General features: G+C 46.4%; 7 protein-coding genes across 7 annotated transcripts; 3 read left to right on the forward strand and 4 right to left on the reverse strand.

Moving 5' to 3' along the window:
* Positions 1 to 373: 373 nt before the first annotated feature.
* N7495_008943 (uncharacterized protein) lies at positions 374 to 1,699 on the forward strand (the record flags this gene model as incomplete). The annotated part of the gene is made up of 5 exons (XM_057211594.1): positions 374 to 420; positions 479 to 660; positions 719 to 816; positions 1,175 to 1,217; positions 1,275 to 1,699. 5 exons carry the CDS (start codon positions 374 to 376, stop codon positions 1,697 to 1,699), a joined length of 795 nt encoding a protein of 264 aa, XP_057061137.1.
* Positions 1,700 to 2,281: 582 nt separating this feature from the next.
* Positions 2,282 to 3,975, forward strand: cbf5 (pseudouridine synthase CBF5; the record flags this gene model as incomplete). The annotated part of the gene is made up of 5 exons (XM_057211595.1): positions 2,282 to 2,390; positions 2,448 to 2,604; positions 2,693 to 3,324; positions 3,386 to 3,612; positions 3,676 to 3,975. 5 exons carry the CDS (start codon positions 2,282 to 2,284, stop codon positions 3,973 to 3,975), a joined length of 1,425 nt encoding a protein of 474 aa, XP_057061138.1.
* Positions 3,976 to 4,277: 302 nt separating this feature from the next.
* Positions 4,278 to 5,657, forward strand: N7495_008945 (FYV10 family protein; the record flags this gene model as incomplete). The annotated part of the gene is made up of 4 exons (XM_057211596.1): positions 4,278 to 4,328; positions 4,377 to 4,916; positions 4,980 to 5,174; positions 5,226 to 5,657. 4 exons carry the CDS (start codon positions 4,278 to 4,280, stop codon positions 5,655 to 5,657), a joined length of 1,218 nt encoding a protein of 405 aa, XP_057061139.1.
* Positions 5,658 to 5,982: 325 nt separating this feature from the next.
* Positions 5,983 to 7,223, reverse strand: N7495_008946 (25S rRNA (uracil2634-N3)-methyltransferase; the record flags this gene model as incomplete). The annotated part of the gene is made up of 2 exons (XM_057211597.1): positions 5,983 to 6,890; positions 7,034 to 7,223. 2 exons carry the CDS (start codon positions 7,221 to 7,223, stop codon positions 5,983 to 5,985), a joined length of 1,098 nt encoding a protein of 365 aa, XP_057061140.1.
* Positions 7,224 to 7,556: 333 nt separating this feature from the next.
* Positions 7,557 to 8,931, reverse strand: N7495_008947 (uncharacterized protein; the record flags this gene model as incomplete). The annotated part of the gene is made up of 4 exons (XM_057211598.1): positions 7,557 to 7,829; positions 7,886 to 8,080; positions 8,142 to 8,577; positions 8,645 to 8,931. 4 exons carry the CDS (start codon positions 8,929 to 8,931, stop codon positions 7,557 to 7,559), a joined length of 1,191 nt encoding a protein of 396 aa, XP_057061141.1.
* Positions 8,932 to 9,282: 351 nt separating this feature from the next.
* On the reverse strand, positions 9,283 to 10,929 carry N7495_008948 (fungal specific transcription factor domain-containing protein; the record flags this gene model as incomplete). The annotated part of the gene is made up of 1 exon (XM_057211599.1): positions 9,283 to 10,929. One exon carries the CDS (start codon positions 10,927 to 10,929, stop codon positions 9,283 to 9,285), a length of 1,647 nt encoding a protein of 548 aa, XP_057061142.1.
* Positions 10,930 to 11,568: 639 nt separating this feature from the next.
* N7495_008949 (uncharacterized protein) lies at positions 11,569 to 12,639 on the reverse strand (the record flags this gene model as incomplete). Its single annotated transcript, XM_057211600.1, has 2 exons — positions 11,569 to 11,931; positions 12,007 to 12,639. 2 exons carry the CDS (start codon positions 12,637 to 12,639, stop codon positions 11,569 to 11,571), a joined length of 996 nt encoding a protein of 331 aa, XP_057061143.1.
* Between the last annotated feature and the right edge of the window lie 376 nt (positions 12,640 to 13,015).

Consider the following 13,015-nt stretch of genomic DNA (forward strand, 5'->3'; position numbering starts at 1 on the left):
TAATGGACGCTTATATCTGAGATATAACTACTTAGTAAAGGATCTTTATAAACTGGATGTGGTCACCTAAAAATCAAAAACCACTTGGAAATGAAGGAATACAAAACACAAAAGGATTTTCAATATGAACTTGATAAACATAAATCAGTATCACTGCTTTAGGGTGGATATACTAGGCAGGGTTGCGCTAACCACTAGTTGCTAGCGAGGCTCAACGCCGGCCGGATAAACTGATTAGCCGGGTTGCACACGTATTTAATTTCTTTCCGCTTCCATCTCTTCCTCCTTCCTACCATCAACTTCCAATACTTCTCGTAATGACAGTTTTGAGTTATTGACAATTTAGATTCATTTTTTGAATTCTCCTTCAGCCATGGACCAGCTCCAATCGGCCTTCTGGGCGGCACCCCCGGTCTCCAGGTATGCTCATCTCTTCTTAATCATTTTTTCACATGAACTAACGCGTGTATGTTATTAGAACAATTACAGCTTTGACTTTTATTCAGTCAGCCCTGGTATACAGTGGCATGCTTAGCGGATATTATGTTGTGTTCCTGCCTAGCAAAATGCTTAAGCTGTTTGTTCCGGAGATTTGGCGGCTAGCCACTCCATTCCTACTAACTGGTCCACAACTCAGCTTCTTCTTTGATCTCTATTTCTGTATGATGCCTTGGTTCTGCATTGGTGTCTCCTGACCCAGGTACTAACCTGCCGATAGTGTACCACTATGGTACTGCATTGGAAACCAGCTCCCCTCGGTTCAGTCAGCCTGGAGATTTCTTCATCTTCGTGATGTTTGTAGCTTTCAACCTCATGGTAAGTACATTTGGTAGAGCGTTTGCTTTTTCCTTGGATCTATCCATGTTACCTCGCATTATCTGCCCGCCCAGCCATATACTAGCTGAAGCGGTTCCTGGAAGCGAGGGAGATTACCCCTGCATCCCGGGTAGCACCGTCAATTCGCAAAATATTTGGTGCTACTTGCGGTGTGGGAATGGTGGGATTACCTTGAGATAACTGTGCGTGATCCTAATTTGCGCACGGTTTTTTTGGTGCCCTACATGCTACATAACACATCTATTCTTGATTCCCAATACCATTCAATTTATCATCTTCCCTTCATCACTTTCATGGTAGCCCGGTTGAGTCACAAGTATGCTGACTCTCACCCAAGCTTACTGCAGGCTTCCTTGTGGGAAATATGATATTCACTTCCCGTGAGCCCTCTCCCTTTCTCCTGATACCCTCGCAGGTAACTAAGTGTCTTTCGATAGCATTGATCATGTCATTCATCTACATCTACGCCCAGGATAATCGAGGCCGGAAGACATCATTCTGGTTCATTCAAATACCTGTGGAAATGTTGCCATGGGCAATGCTGGTCGTTACTCTGGTATTGGCAGGACCGGCTGCCGTTCTTAGTGATGCCATGGGTATTGTCGCTGCCCATCTCTATGACTTCCTCACCCGCATTTACCCGACGTTTGGTGGTGGCCAAAACTTCATCTACACGCCAGCTCCAGTCAGGCGGTTTTTGACTAAATACACCCCAAATGCTGGAACTACTCGCCCATACGGTAGCGCTTTTAACCCACGTACTTCCCAACCACCCCCTTCCTCGTCGTCTGGAGGCTGGACGTCCTCAATTCAGAACCCGTGGAGTAGCCGGGGCGCTGGACGTAGACTTGGTGGTGATTAAAGGACACGGTACACGGCACACGGCACAGAATACTTAGCTATTCATACGACCTTATTAAAATCGATGGATCGTATAATGGAGGAAAAGATTGCACTTTACGGCGTTTCCTAGACTCTCAAGATGGAAGCGATCACTTGTCACGTTATTGGATATTTCTCCCGCAAATTTTAATCGAGCATGGAATCAAACAGATAATTCAATTTCTACTACTCCTGAGTGTCTCGCTGCTACTTTCATCTAGCTACCTTGTGAATTCCTCTAGTACTTTTTCTCAGGGTAGTCTATCAGATCGAATGCTCCGGCCTCATTCAAGGCCTCAGGCAACAAATTACTGATGTCACATAATATAACTAGAAAACTAGAACTTCCAATTTTGCTGATATCTGACTAAAAGAGTACAATCTTGTTACTGGAGAATATTTGTAGAGTACTGTACTACATAGAAGGCAAAATTTCACTGACATGGTCACATGATCTTATATGGCGCTAAACCGGATTGGTCACTAGAGCTGCCGCACTCGCAAAATTTCCTCGAACAAATTTTTGGTCTACGACCAGCACCCTCCACCAACTTCACTAACCATGGCCGCCGTAAAGACCCAGGAGATGGAATACTCCATCAAGCCCGAGGCGGTTAGCACCGCTATTTCCACTGCGGACTGGCCCCTCCTCCTCAAGAACTACAACAACCGTATGTGCAAAATTTATCCACGCATCTGGACCTGAGGGCTAACCTTCATTTACGCAGTGCTTGTTCGCACCGGCCACTTCACCCCAATCCCTGCCGGTGCTTCTCCTCTGAACCGTGATCTCAAGTCTTACATTAGCTCCGGTGTCATTAACCTCGACAAGCCCTCCAACCCTTCCAGTCACGAGGTTGTGGCTTGGATGAAGCGAATCCTCAGGTAAATGCAAATGCCCTCTCATCTCTTTATATTCGCCCAATTCCTCTTTATGAAACAGAGACTAACAAAATCGGCTTTCGTCTTACAGATGCGAGAAGACTGGTCACAGTGGTACTCTCGATCCCAAGGTCACTGGTTGCTTGATTGTCTGCATTGACCGTGCTACCCGCTTGGTCAAGTCCCAGCAGGGTGCTGGTAAGGAATATGTCTGCGTTATCCGTCTGCACGACAAGGTTCCCGGTGGTGAGGCTCAGTTCCGCCGCGCTCTCGAGACCCTCACTGGTGCTCTATTCCAGCGTCCTCCCTTGATCTCTGCTGTCAAGCGTCAGCTCCGTATTCGTACCATCCACGAGAGCAAGCTGTATGAGTTTGACAACGACCGTCACCTTGGTGTCTTCTGGGTCAGCTGTGAGGCTGGTACCTACATCCGTACCCTCTGTGTCCACTTGGGTCTCCTTCTTGGTGTTGGTGCCCACATGCAGGAGCTGCGTCGTGTGCGCTCTGGAGCTATGGGCGAGTCTAGCGGCATGGTTACCTTGCATGATGTCCTCGATGCCCAGTGGATCTACGACAACCAGCGCGATGAATCTTACCTGCGCAAGGTCATCAGCCCCCTCGAGAGCCTGCTCACCTCATACAAACGTATTGTCGTCAAGGATAGCGCTGTCAATGCCGTCTGCTACGGTGCAAAGCTGATGATTCCTGGTCTTTTGCGTTTCGGTGAGTATACTCTTCCATTTGCATTGACAAGCTATATGCTAATCATCAATCTTAATTTTAGAGGCTGGCATTGAGGTCGATGAGGAGGTTGTCCTCATGACCACCAAGGGTGAGGCTATTGCCATTGGTATTGCCCAAATGTCTACCGTCGAGCTCTCCACTTGCGACCACGGTGTCGTCGCTAAAGTCAAGCGTTGCATTATGGAGCGTGATCTGTACCCCCGCCGCTGGGGATTGGGACCTGTTGCTCTGGAGAAGAAGAAGCTCAAGTCTGCTGGCAAGTTGGATGTAAGTTATTCCTCGCTTTATTTCAAGTTTTTTCTTAGAGGGTGCTAACCTACTATGTTATAGAAATACGGTCGTGCCAACGAGGCCACTCCTGCCCAGTGGAAGAGTGAGTACAAGGACTTCAACGCTCCTCTTGATGGCTCTGAGCCTGCTCCTGCCCCGGCCAAGGTCGAGGAGGCCAAGGAGGAGCCCGCCAAGGCTGAGGCCGAGGATGATGAAGACGACAAGAAGAAGCGCAAGCGTAGCCACGAGGGTGAGACCGCCGAGGAGAAGGCTGAGCGCAAGCGCAAGAAGAAGGAGAAGAAGGAGAAGAAGGAGCGCCGAAAGTCCAAGCAGGAGTCTGACAGCGAGGAAAGCGACTAAGTCCAGGAAGACCTACGACCGGTCCAATTCCTGTACCATATTATTTGAGTTTTGTTTTCCTTCGGAGTCTGGGTCAAAAGGGAATTGGTTTGAACTTGTGAAGTTATTTACTGTTATCTTTGATAGTTGCTTGAATCTAAGGTCAGTTCATGTAACATCTTAAATCCGGATAAGAAAGTGTAGATCTCGTGACCGTAGCCATTTAATCTCCGCATTTCCCCTCCATCTCCAGATATTTTCTCACTCCACCAACTCCCTTATTCGATTAATTCTTGGAAGCTGGAGCATACAGGTTAAGTGTCATGGCTGAAGTTACCTCTACTAAGCTCTATCCTGAAAGCCATCTCATCTTGGTAAGCTGTCTGACCCACGTCATTAACATGTTGCTTATCTGCAGATAGGATCAACCACTCCTCCGTGTCCCCCAAGAACTTGCCCGGCGCAATTTCAAGGCCGTCCAGCGAGCAGTTGAGCGAGAAGATGCGTATGTCCTTCCAGCCCTCAAAAAGGCGGCCAACGCCTCACTTTCCAAGACCAATACGCCCGACCAGACACTTGCCGTTCTCGACGCCATGATTTCCCGCATGCAGGGCTTAAAGCGAAAGATGGAAAGCTTGCAAGAGGAGGAGAAGAAAATTCATGCTCAGTCCCGCAAACGCATTCAGCACCTGGAGCTACTGCACCAGATCCCAAGCTTGGCTGATGTCAAGTATGACCAATGGTCGCGCGTACGACTGGATCGGCTGTTAGTAGATCACATGCTGCGATCGGGTTACTCAGAAAGTGCAAAGCAGCTGGCAAAGGAGCGAGATATTGAAGATCTCGTGGACCTAGCGGTTTTCACCCAATGCCAGCGAATTGTCGAGAGCTTGCGACAGGGCGGGACAAAAGATGCACTGCAATGGTGCGCTGAGAATAAAGCAGCGCTTAAGAAGAGCCAGGTAAGATCATGCGCCCCTGCCGCCATTGAATACAAATCTCATTGGTATTTTTTCTTGCCACAGCACAATCTAGAGTTTGAGCTCCGGTTGCAGCAGTACATCGAGATGATCCGGACACAGGACCCATTGAAGAGAATCGAGGCGATTGCCCATGCCAGGAAGTACCTCACTTCGAACCAAGAGAATCAAAATAACGACATAATGCGAGCTGCTGGGTTGCTTGTCTTTTCCCAGGATACACGAGCTGAGCCGTACAAGGTATAGTGCAGCTCTGACGGTAGTGAGGAGGATCTTTACTGACGATACTAGACCTTGTTTTCAGTGGATCGCTGGAACAGTTTGGCCGATTTATTCATAAGGACTCATCATGAGCTTTTATCGTTACCGTCACAGCCACTGCTTCATATTGCCCTATCCGCCGGTCTCTCCGCGCTGAAGACGCCATTGTGCCACTCAGCGTACACATCATCCAGTTCAAACTCACAGTCTACAACAACATCAGTTTGTCCTATTTGCTCCACGGAGCTGAATGAGCTTGCACGGAAGATGCCATATGCTCATCACTCGAAGAGCTACGTAGAAAACGATCCGATCGTTTTACCCAATGGCCGTGTCTATGGTAAGGCGCGACTGCTTGAGATTAGCAAAAACCTAGGATCAGTCGATCCAGGTCGGGTCAAAGACCCAACGACTGGCGAAGTTTTTTCCGAGGGTGATATGAAGAAAGTTTACATCATGTAGACTGGGATTTTAACAGCCCATCTTCTAGTTCTTAAATGCTGTTCGACGGGTCTTGAGAAAACTTCCATATATATCTTAACCATATTATCTTCAGCAGCTCCAGGGAATTCTTGTCATATCTTCACCATGTTTTTTTATAGCGACTTTATGGAATTGAAATATTTTTACTAACAGCCCATTCGTTGGAAACTACCTAGATACTTTGATTGGCTGCTATGGCCCAGATTCTCAATATAATTTCCTAGTAAATTGAATTGGCAATTCTATTATATAGGCCATGAGAACAGCACAGCCGGTATAATTTACAGCCTCTTTCCCCTCGTATCTACTCGCTATCACTCGAGTCTTCTCTGCCTCTCTTCTTCTTGCCGGTGTAGTCTTCTTGGGGCTTCACTTCAAACACATACATACGTGCCTCACGATCCTCTCCTCTCCATCCACCCCTACCCCCATCTTTACCTTCTACCTCACCCAGCGTGCGCGCATGCGAGTATCCTTGGTAAGAAGTCCACGGAAACCGGAAACTGGTCACCACCTGCAAGCCAGCATGCCGAGCTAGATCTTTGATGTTCCAAAGTGTATATGGTTCCCCTTCAAACAGTGAAACGAGGATCTGGCCAGGTCCAGTGCGAACAGACTTTCCACTTGTCTGTGGATCTTCTTCATCTTCATTTTCTTCGTCGTCGTCATCCTCCCATTCATCATCCGAATCAGCCGGTTCAGGTGCCGTTGAAAGCAAAGGAATACACGCTTTGAAAAACTTGACCAAAAGGTCTTGGTTCGCGCGAACCTGCCGATTAACATCTGTCGACAGACCACCTACATGCGGAAAATTGAAGCAAATGACATCCCATGGTCCACCCTGGGGAGGTAAGCTCTGTTGCTGAGTCTTCCAAGCAGGGCGCTTACGCTCTCGGCGCGGGAAGCCAATTTTTACTTCTTTGCCACCGCCGCCTTGGACGCCTAGTTTGCGAGCGTCAATGGAGAAGAGCACCTTTGGATAGGATGAGCGAGGATTTGACGTTTCTATCTCTGTAGGTTGTTGCTCTTTTCCGTCTGATTCATCTGAATCTGAAGACTTTAGTTTGGCATTTGGCTTGGCTTGAATATCCTGGATAAACTGCTCGGCCTGAGGGTATTTGCCGAACAGCATTTCCTGTGAGTCGTAGCATGTAGCGCATATATTGCGGCACTTGTATTGTGTTGCTAGAGATCGGGCAAAAGAGAAGTCACCTAGGAGCATGTTAGTCTCTAAAATTCTATTGAGATAGTTTGACCAGTCAAGACCAAATCTCCAGAGCAGTATGAAACCATATCCAGCATGAGATGCTATATATAAACTGGATCTCAAAAGCAAGTATAAAAATTCAGCTTACCCTCTCCAATTAGCAAGATTCGATCCCCTCTCAAAAAAGGAATAATAGGCCTCTGATTTTGCTGCACGGACTGTTTCTTCTGAGGCGCCTTCTTAACATTGCCACCTGCATTCAGGTTCCCCTTAGGCTGTGAAGGTTGTTGTCTCGCAATTGGACGCTGAGTTCCACGGGTCTTTTGCTTCTTGCGCATTTTATGGATATTTTCTTTTGTGGTTGTTCGCTGAGTTGAAGTGAACTGGAGTAGAATGGAATCTGATATCGGATCGGATTTTCCTGTGTCTGTTTTTGACCAATCACAAGATTGACTCTACAAAATCTATATCTTAGTCCACAACCAACTTCCGGACAATTATGATTTAATTGCTTGTGTAATTGACCGTTACTGAGATTATTTGAGTATAGTTGTACTATGTGAAGTTTAGGGAGAAGAAAAGTCAGAAATACTGGGCTGATTTTACTCTCCAGGGCCATATACACCAGTGGACTACAGAAGTAATCTTGCGAGCTCATTGAATCACACTTGTTAATTGATTTCAAATCGTGACTTCGTATCTTGATCCCAGTTATCCCCCTCATGAGTAGGCTGTGTCTTCCGAAGACTCTCAATATGCTGCTTCAGTCCTTTATTGAAGCCGCGAATGCACAAAACTGAGTTGACGAGCGTGGCTACAATAAGTAAGATGGCAATTGTAGTCAACAGGGTTAAGGAAACCTGGTAAACTTTTATGCTGGAATTTGTGTTGAATGTTTCATACAGACTCAGGATGAAGCTTGCTATGATCACGCACATGAATGACTATAACCGTTAGTTCGGAGATTTCACATCTATTGGAAAAGGGATATATATCTTACCATGACGACAAAGAGAGACTTGGTCTTTTCCATTCGACAGAAGCGTGCTGCTAGTACCAGAGTCAAAATGCCAATGGGAATCATGACTGCCTCGATTATGAAGTCGAAGTTCCTGGAGGATTTAATGGCAAGAAGGATTTGAAGCTGAGAACCGAATATGAAGAAGAAGTCAAACTTCAACAGCGCAATATAAACCTGAAATATAGGATTTAGCATAAGGAGTCCTGTCAATCACCTGGGCCGATCTTTATCTCACCTGGTAAATGAAATAGTGACGATTCATCTGCAAATCCGCACTGATATCCTTGTATATATACCAGGCAAACTCCGCCCGCAATTTCCACGTCACAAAGCTCATGGCGATAGTGGCAATTCCCAGAAGCACAGGCACGACGATCAATCCAATCCGATAAAGCCTCCAAAGATGCGCACTTTCCGACACGTCTACCGCCAAGCTGAGCATAGTTTCCCGAACCTCATGTGTCTGAACGATTCCATATGCAAAAAGACCGAGGTTGCAACAGCAGAGACCGACTAGCTGGAAGGCATTTTTGCGTCGTAGGGCGTCGTAAGCTAGTACCAGCTCATAGAGAAGAGCGAAGATATAAAGGGCCAGAAATGATCGAAGGCGCAGAGTGCCCTGAGTGTTGCCAAAAGCATCGAAGTGTTTTGAAATGCTAACGAAGATCCAGCTATAGAGAGAAGGGCTTATATCAGATCCTATCCACGTGGAACAAGATGAGGGCTGAGTTGACTCACCTTTCAATAGCGACAGTGAGGATAGTCTCTATAATTCCAATCAAGGCGAATGAACGTGAGTACCAGGTGTCTGGAATGTACAACATTCGACGTTTCTGGGTATCATGATGAGGAGTTTCGTTCATCGGACTGCTAGTTCTCAATAGGTCCTGCTCCTCCAGTTCGATATAACGATCATTCGATGAAGGACCTTTGAAAATAATACCGGAACGACGTTTAGCTTGGCTGGGAATGGAAAGTTGTACTTTGGCTCCCACGGGCCGCATTCTGTCCAAAGGCCATTTCATGGAGGTTGAGGGGAAAAGGGAGACTAGATCACTAGTTATAAAACTATCGCGAACTATTTTGACTAATTTGATGTAAAACGCTGGAAAATGTCTCCCGTCATCAACCGTCGTCAACAGCGGGGTCTAAGTATTCTTAGTGTTCTCGAATGTCCTATAATTAATGATGATTAACGGAAACTAATTAATCCCACGTTGAGTTGTTTGAATATAATTGGACTAAAGGAATTTAGCGTCTCAGACTTCCGAAATTCCACGTAAAAAGTGCGCTACATCTGGGCCGTTTTTGAATCGGGGATTAGCCCCCTATTCGGTTTCATATATAGAATGTTTCCATCCTTCACGTAATCTAGGTCAAGGCTCCAGGAATGATAGATCTATTTGACCATCATATAAAAAGGATGACCATTCAACAGGCCAATCCGGGGGAAAATCAAAAGTGCTATCCTGAGGACTGACATGTTTCTCGTTCGAGTCCAAGAAGCCAAGCATAGTGCAGAAGGAAGAAGGGAAATGGAACAAGGAACGCATAGAGAGTGATCGCTCGTTGACAGTGAAATTCGGATCCCAAACAGCTTCAGAATGGGCGGTGGATTCTTTCTCTGACGAGCCCATTGTCTTGAGCTTGTTTCGTACCATAACTGCTGAGGGATGCTTTTCACACATCTTCTCCAATACCCGGTGCATAATTTCAGACTCTTCTGCCCACTCTGGGTTCAAACGCCCTCCATCACTGAATGTCCGAGGAATCGCCGCGACAAGAATAGCCCAAGAGTGCAGCGTTGCCAGGTATGAAACATGTTCATGGCAATCAATTTCCTCATAGAGTCGAGTGATGCACGAAGAGGCGCTCATAGAGGCATATCTGAATAAAGAAGGCACGTCGCGACGACCAAGGAAGCAAGTGAGAATGATGGTGACTAGATAGTAAATGTGAATCTCGACCACAATACGAGAATAGCTCTTCCTGACCATGGTGTTTAAGTCAAATAGTTGCAATTCATCCGATAAGCCTTCCCTCCACAATCTCAAGTCATCCAGACATGAATATAGATCTTCCGGCGGAGTGTAATCAACCTGAGCGAGTTCCAATACCTGGCGAATAATCCTGCATAGAGAAACCATTGCACAGAATACTTGAGCCCTGGTGTCTTGAGTCGTAAAGTCGACTGGAGTAGGTAACCTGGCAGATGTTTTCTCAATCGGAAGTGTCCCTGGTAGACCTGAACAGGCCATCTGCATGGTATCGTTAGCAAAAAGATACCACCAGATTCTCCGTGCCCGTCCAGGATGCTGCAACCGAGAATATGTCTCCTCCTCGTGCCATCGCAACTGCAATCCCAGGCGCACGGCCATACCGCACCATTGATACGGACTATCAAGTAGGATAGCTTCCGGCTCAGAGGGTTGCCATGAACTTAGAATACTGAGAGCAGTGATAATGTTTTGCGGATCTCGATCGAGATTAAGCAATGACTTGATGCGCCCGTAAAAAGCGTATGGTGACCAATCCGCCGAACTAGTAGATTGACGCATTAAACTGCCTGCAAAACAAAGACATTGTCTAAGTAACATGGAGGTTTGCAGCTCTGGTTGATCCAGGTCGAGAACTGGCACGATGTGGAAGAGCTCATTGAAGTAGAAGTCAGCCAAAGCTTGTACAGTGGCTGGAGACGGTAAAAGATTCGCCTGGTTCAGTTCTGAAAAAGACAGATCACTTCCAACAGAATGGGAAACCCTCATGAGATTGTTATCTGCATGACTTTTAGAGCGGACACTGCGACTATGAGATATTATATCGAAAGGGGTAGTAGAAGCAAAGGCAGAAGCAGAGGCAGAAGCAGAGGCAGAGGCAGAGGCAGAAGCGTTTGACGTCGACCTAACAGGACCTTGTGACTGCGTATCTGTCTGAGTTGTGGGTAGTGTCGACGGCTGTGCTGAATGAAGTCTCTTTTGTTTCCTGGGGCCAATATGAGGGCTGCATTCATGACCTTCATCCATGCAACGGCTACATATTCCTGAGTGAGTCTCAAGGTCACATCGTACCTAGAAAGTCAGCTCGTGCCTTATTAATGTTGGGATATAATTCACCTTGCGAGTGTGGCATCTAATACAAACAGCGCGTGCTCGACGAGCCGGCTGTTCTCTCGGCATCTCAATTTCAGCCTGTTCTCAAAGTGGGCCCGCTGAGCGTGAGCATAATATTGACCAGTACGCAGTACTTTGTAAGCAGGGGATCAATCAATAACTACAGATTTAGTAGCAAGTGAGAGTTGAAACTAACTGTGTTCGGCTATGGAGAGTTTAGCCGAGACGTTAACCGAAAAATGAAGTGTCCAATTAGCCAAAGCGTTGGGACTTTTTCCTCGATAGGAATTAATCTCTCCAAAATTCATATAGATGGCCTTAAGCTGATTCTGGATATTATTGATACCATGGGCAAAGACGGACTGGACTGTGGTATAATTCCATGTTGTCACAAGCCGTCAATTAGTGTTAGAATAAGGTTGCAAGTACTACAACGAAGCAGCTTTGGAAAGAAGATTTGGAATATGAAGACTTAGATCTATTTCGTAATACTTATCAACTAAAAATTGTGGTAGCTGTGGTACTGAGCGCTGAGTGAGTGAGTCTGTACTTCTAGACTAGACTCTTCATTATACAAGTCTCTTTACCACTAATTACAGCCCATTTCCAACAAGCAGCCCAAAGACCTTCTCGAGCATCTTCATTCTCCGTCACAGATGCAGCCATGATAGCCTTTGTCCCGGCAAAGTATCCCCTACTGGAATGATACTCCGGGTCCACAGCCAACGTAACGAGATCTCGGGCCGAATCTGAGCTCAAACGAACACTAGAGGTGAACGGCCTAAGAAGAGGCATCAGAATAGCAATAAGGCCAAACATGAACCGCGTTGAAGAACGTTGGACAAGATGGGCTCTTGAGTCTACAATGCCTCCGGGGTCCATGGCCATGACGGTAATTTTGCTAAGTTTCGGATCCTATCAATTCAAATCAACACTGACTCACAATTGGAAGTGAGAAGACCCAATTAGAAAACCTTGGAACGAACATACCTTCTCAAGACGCTGGTTCAAGCTCCGCATAAACATAACATTAGCCAACTTGCAATTTGCGTATCGTCGCCAACCCATATCATACTCTGTCCCAACATCATCCAAAGCAGGCTTCACCAGTAGGTTCATATCCGAAGGAATCTGAGCACCAAGTTCAGCCAGAGCATTATGATGCTCCGGATTATGAACCTCCGAGCCAAGCATGACGATCCGGCCGGATTCATGCATACACTGTACAAGCATCAACACCAATAAGAAATGCGCAAGATGGCCGACTTGGAAAGTCGATTCATATCCATCTTCTGAAAAGTGCTGTTTGTCCAGAGACCAAGTGAATGCATTGCAAATGATCGCAGAAAGGGGTGGGAGGTCCCCCGATTCGATTTGGCTAGCGATGCTGTTGGCGAAGGAACGTACTTCGGCCAAGGAGTTCAAGTCTACTTCTTTGGTCTGTAGTTGGCCTGGGGTATACTGGGATTTCAACTGGTCGAGTTGGAGCAGCTGTGGAGTTTGGGGAATCTGCTTTGCCTTTCGAACTGTGCCAACAACTATGTACGGTGATGAGCGAAGTTGGCGTACGACTTCAAGAGCGAGGGAGCCAGTGGCGCCGGTAATAATCAATGTGCCTGACATGATAATCGTTAAAAGGGACTTCCAAGAATAATAAGAAACAGCGAGTGGGATATGATCAGTTATATAGCTAGCTTGATCCATATGTGAGAAGTATGCAGCTAACTTAGACCGACAGCCGAGAGGGTTATAACTTAGCCGAAACTATAGCCCTAGAGGTTGATGGAACATTGGAAATGCAGAAAAAGAGAAAGCATGTTCTATTATATACAATCCATTGAATTCAAGAAATGAAACCAGGCTATGCCCGCATAAAAAGAAGAGATGAGAAGAAGAAAAAGAAGAAGAAAAATTACTATAAAGTCGTACCGTGGCCCAGATTGGCAGCCTTTTCCCCCTAGAATGACCAAATAAGAAGAGACACCAACACCAATACAGG

This window comes from Penicillium taxi (genome assembly GCF_028828555.1).
Source record: "Penicillium taxi strain IBT 34144 chromosome Unknown utg000005l_segment0_segment0, whole genome shotgun sequence".
Classification (NCBI taxonomy): Eukaryota; Fungi; Ascomycota; class Eurotiomycetes; order Eurotiales; family Aspergillaceae; genus Penicillium; species Penicillium taxi.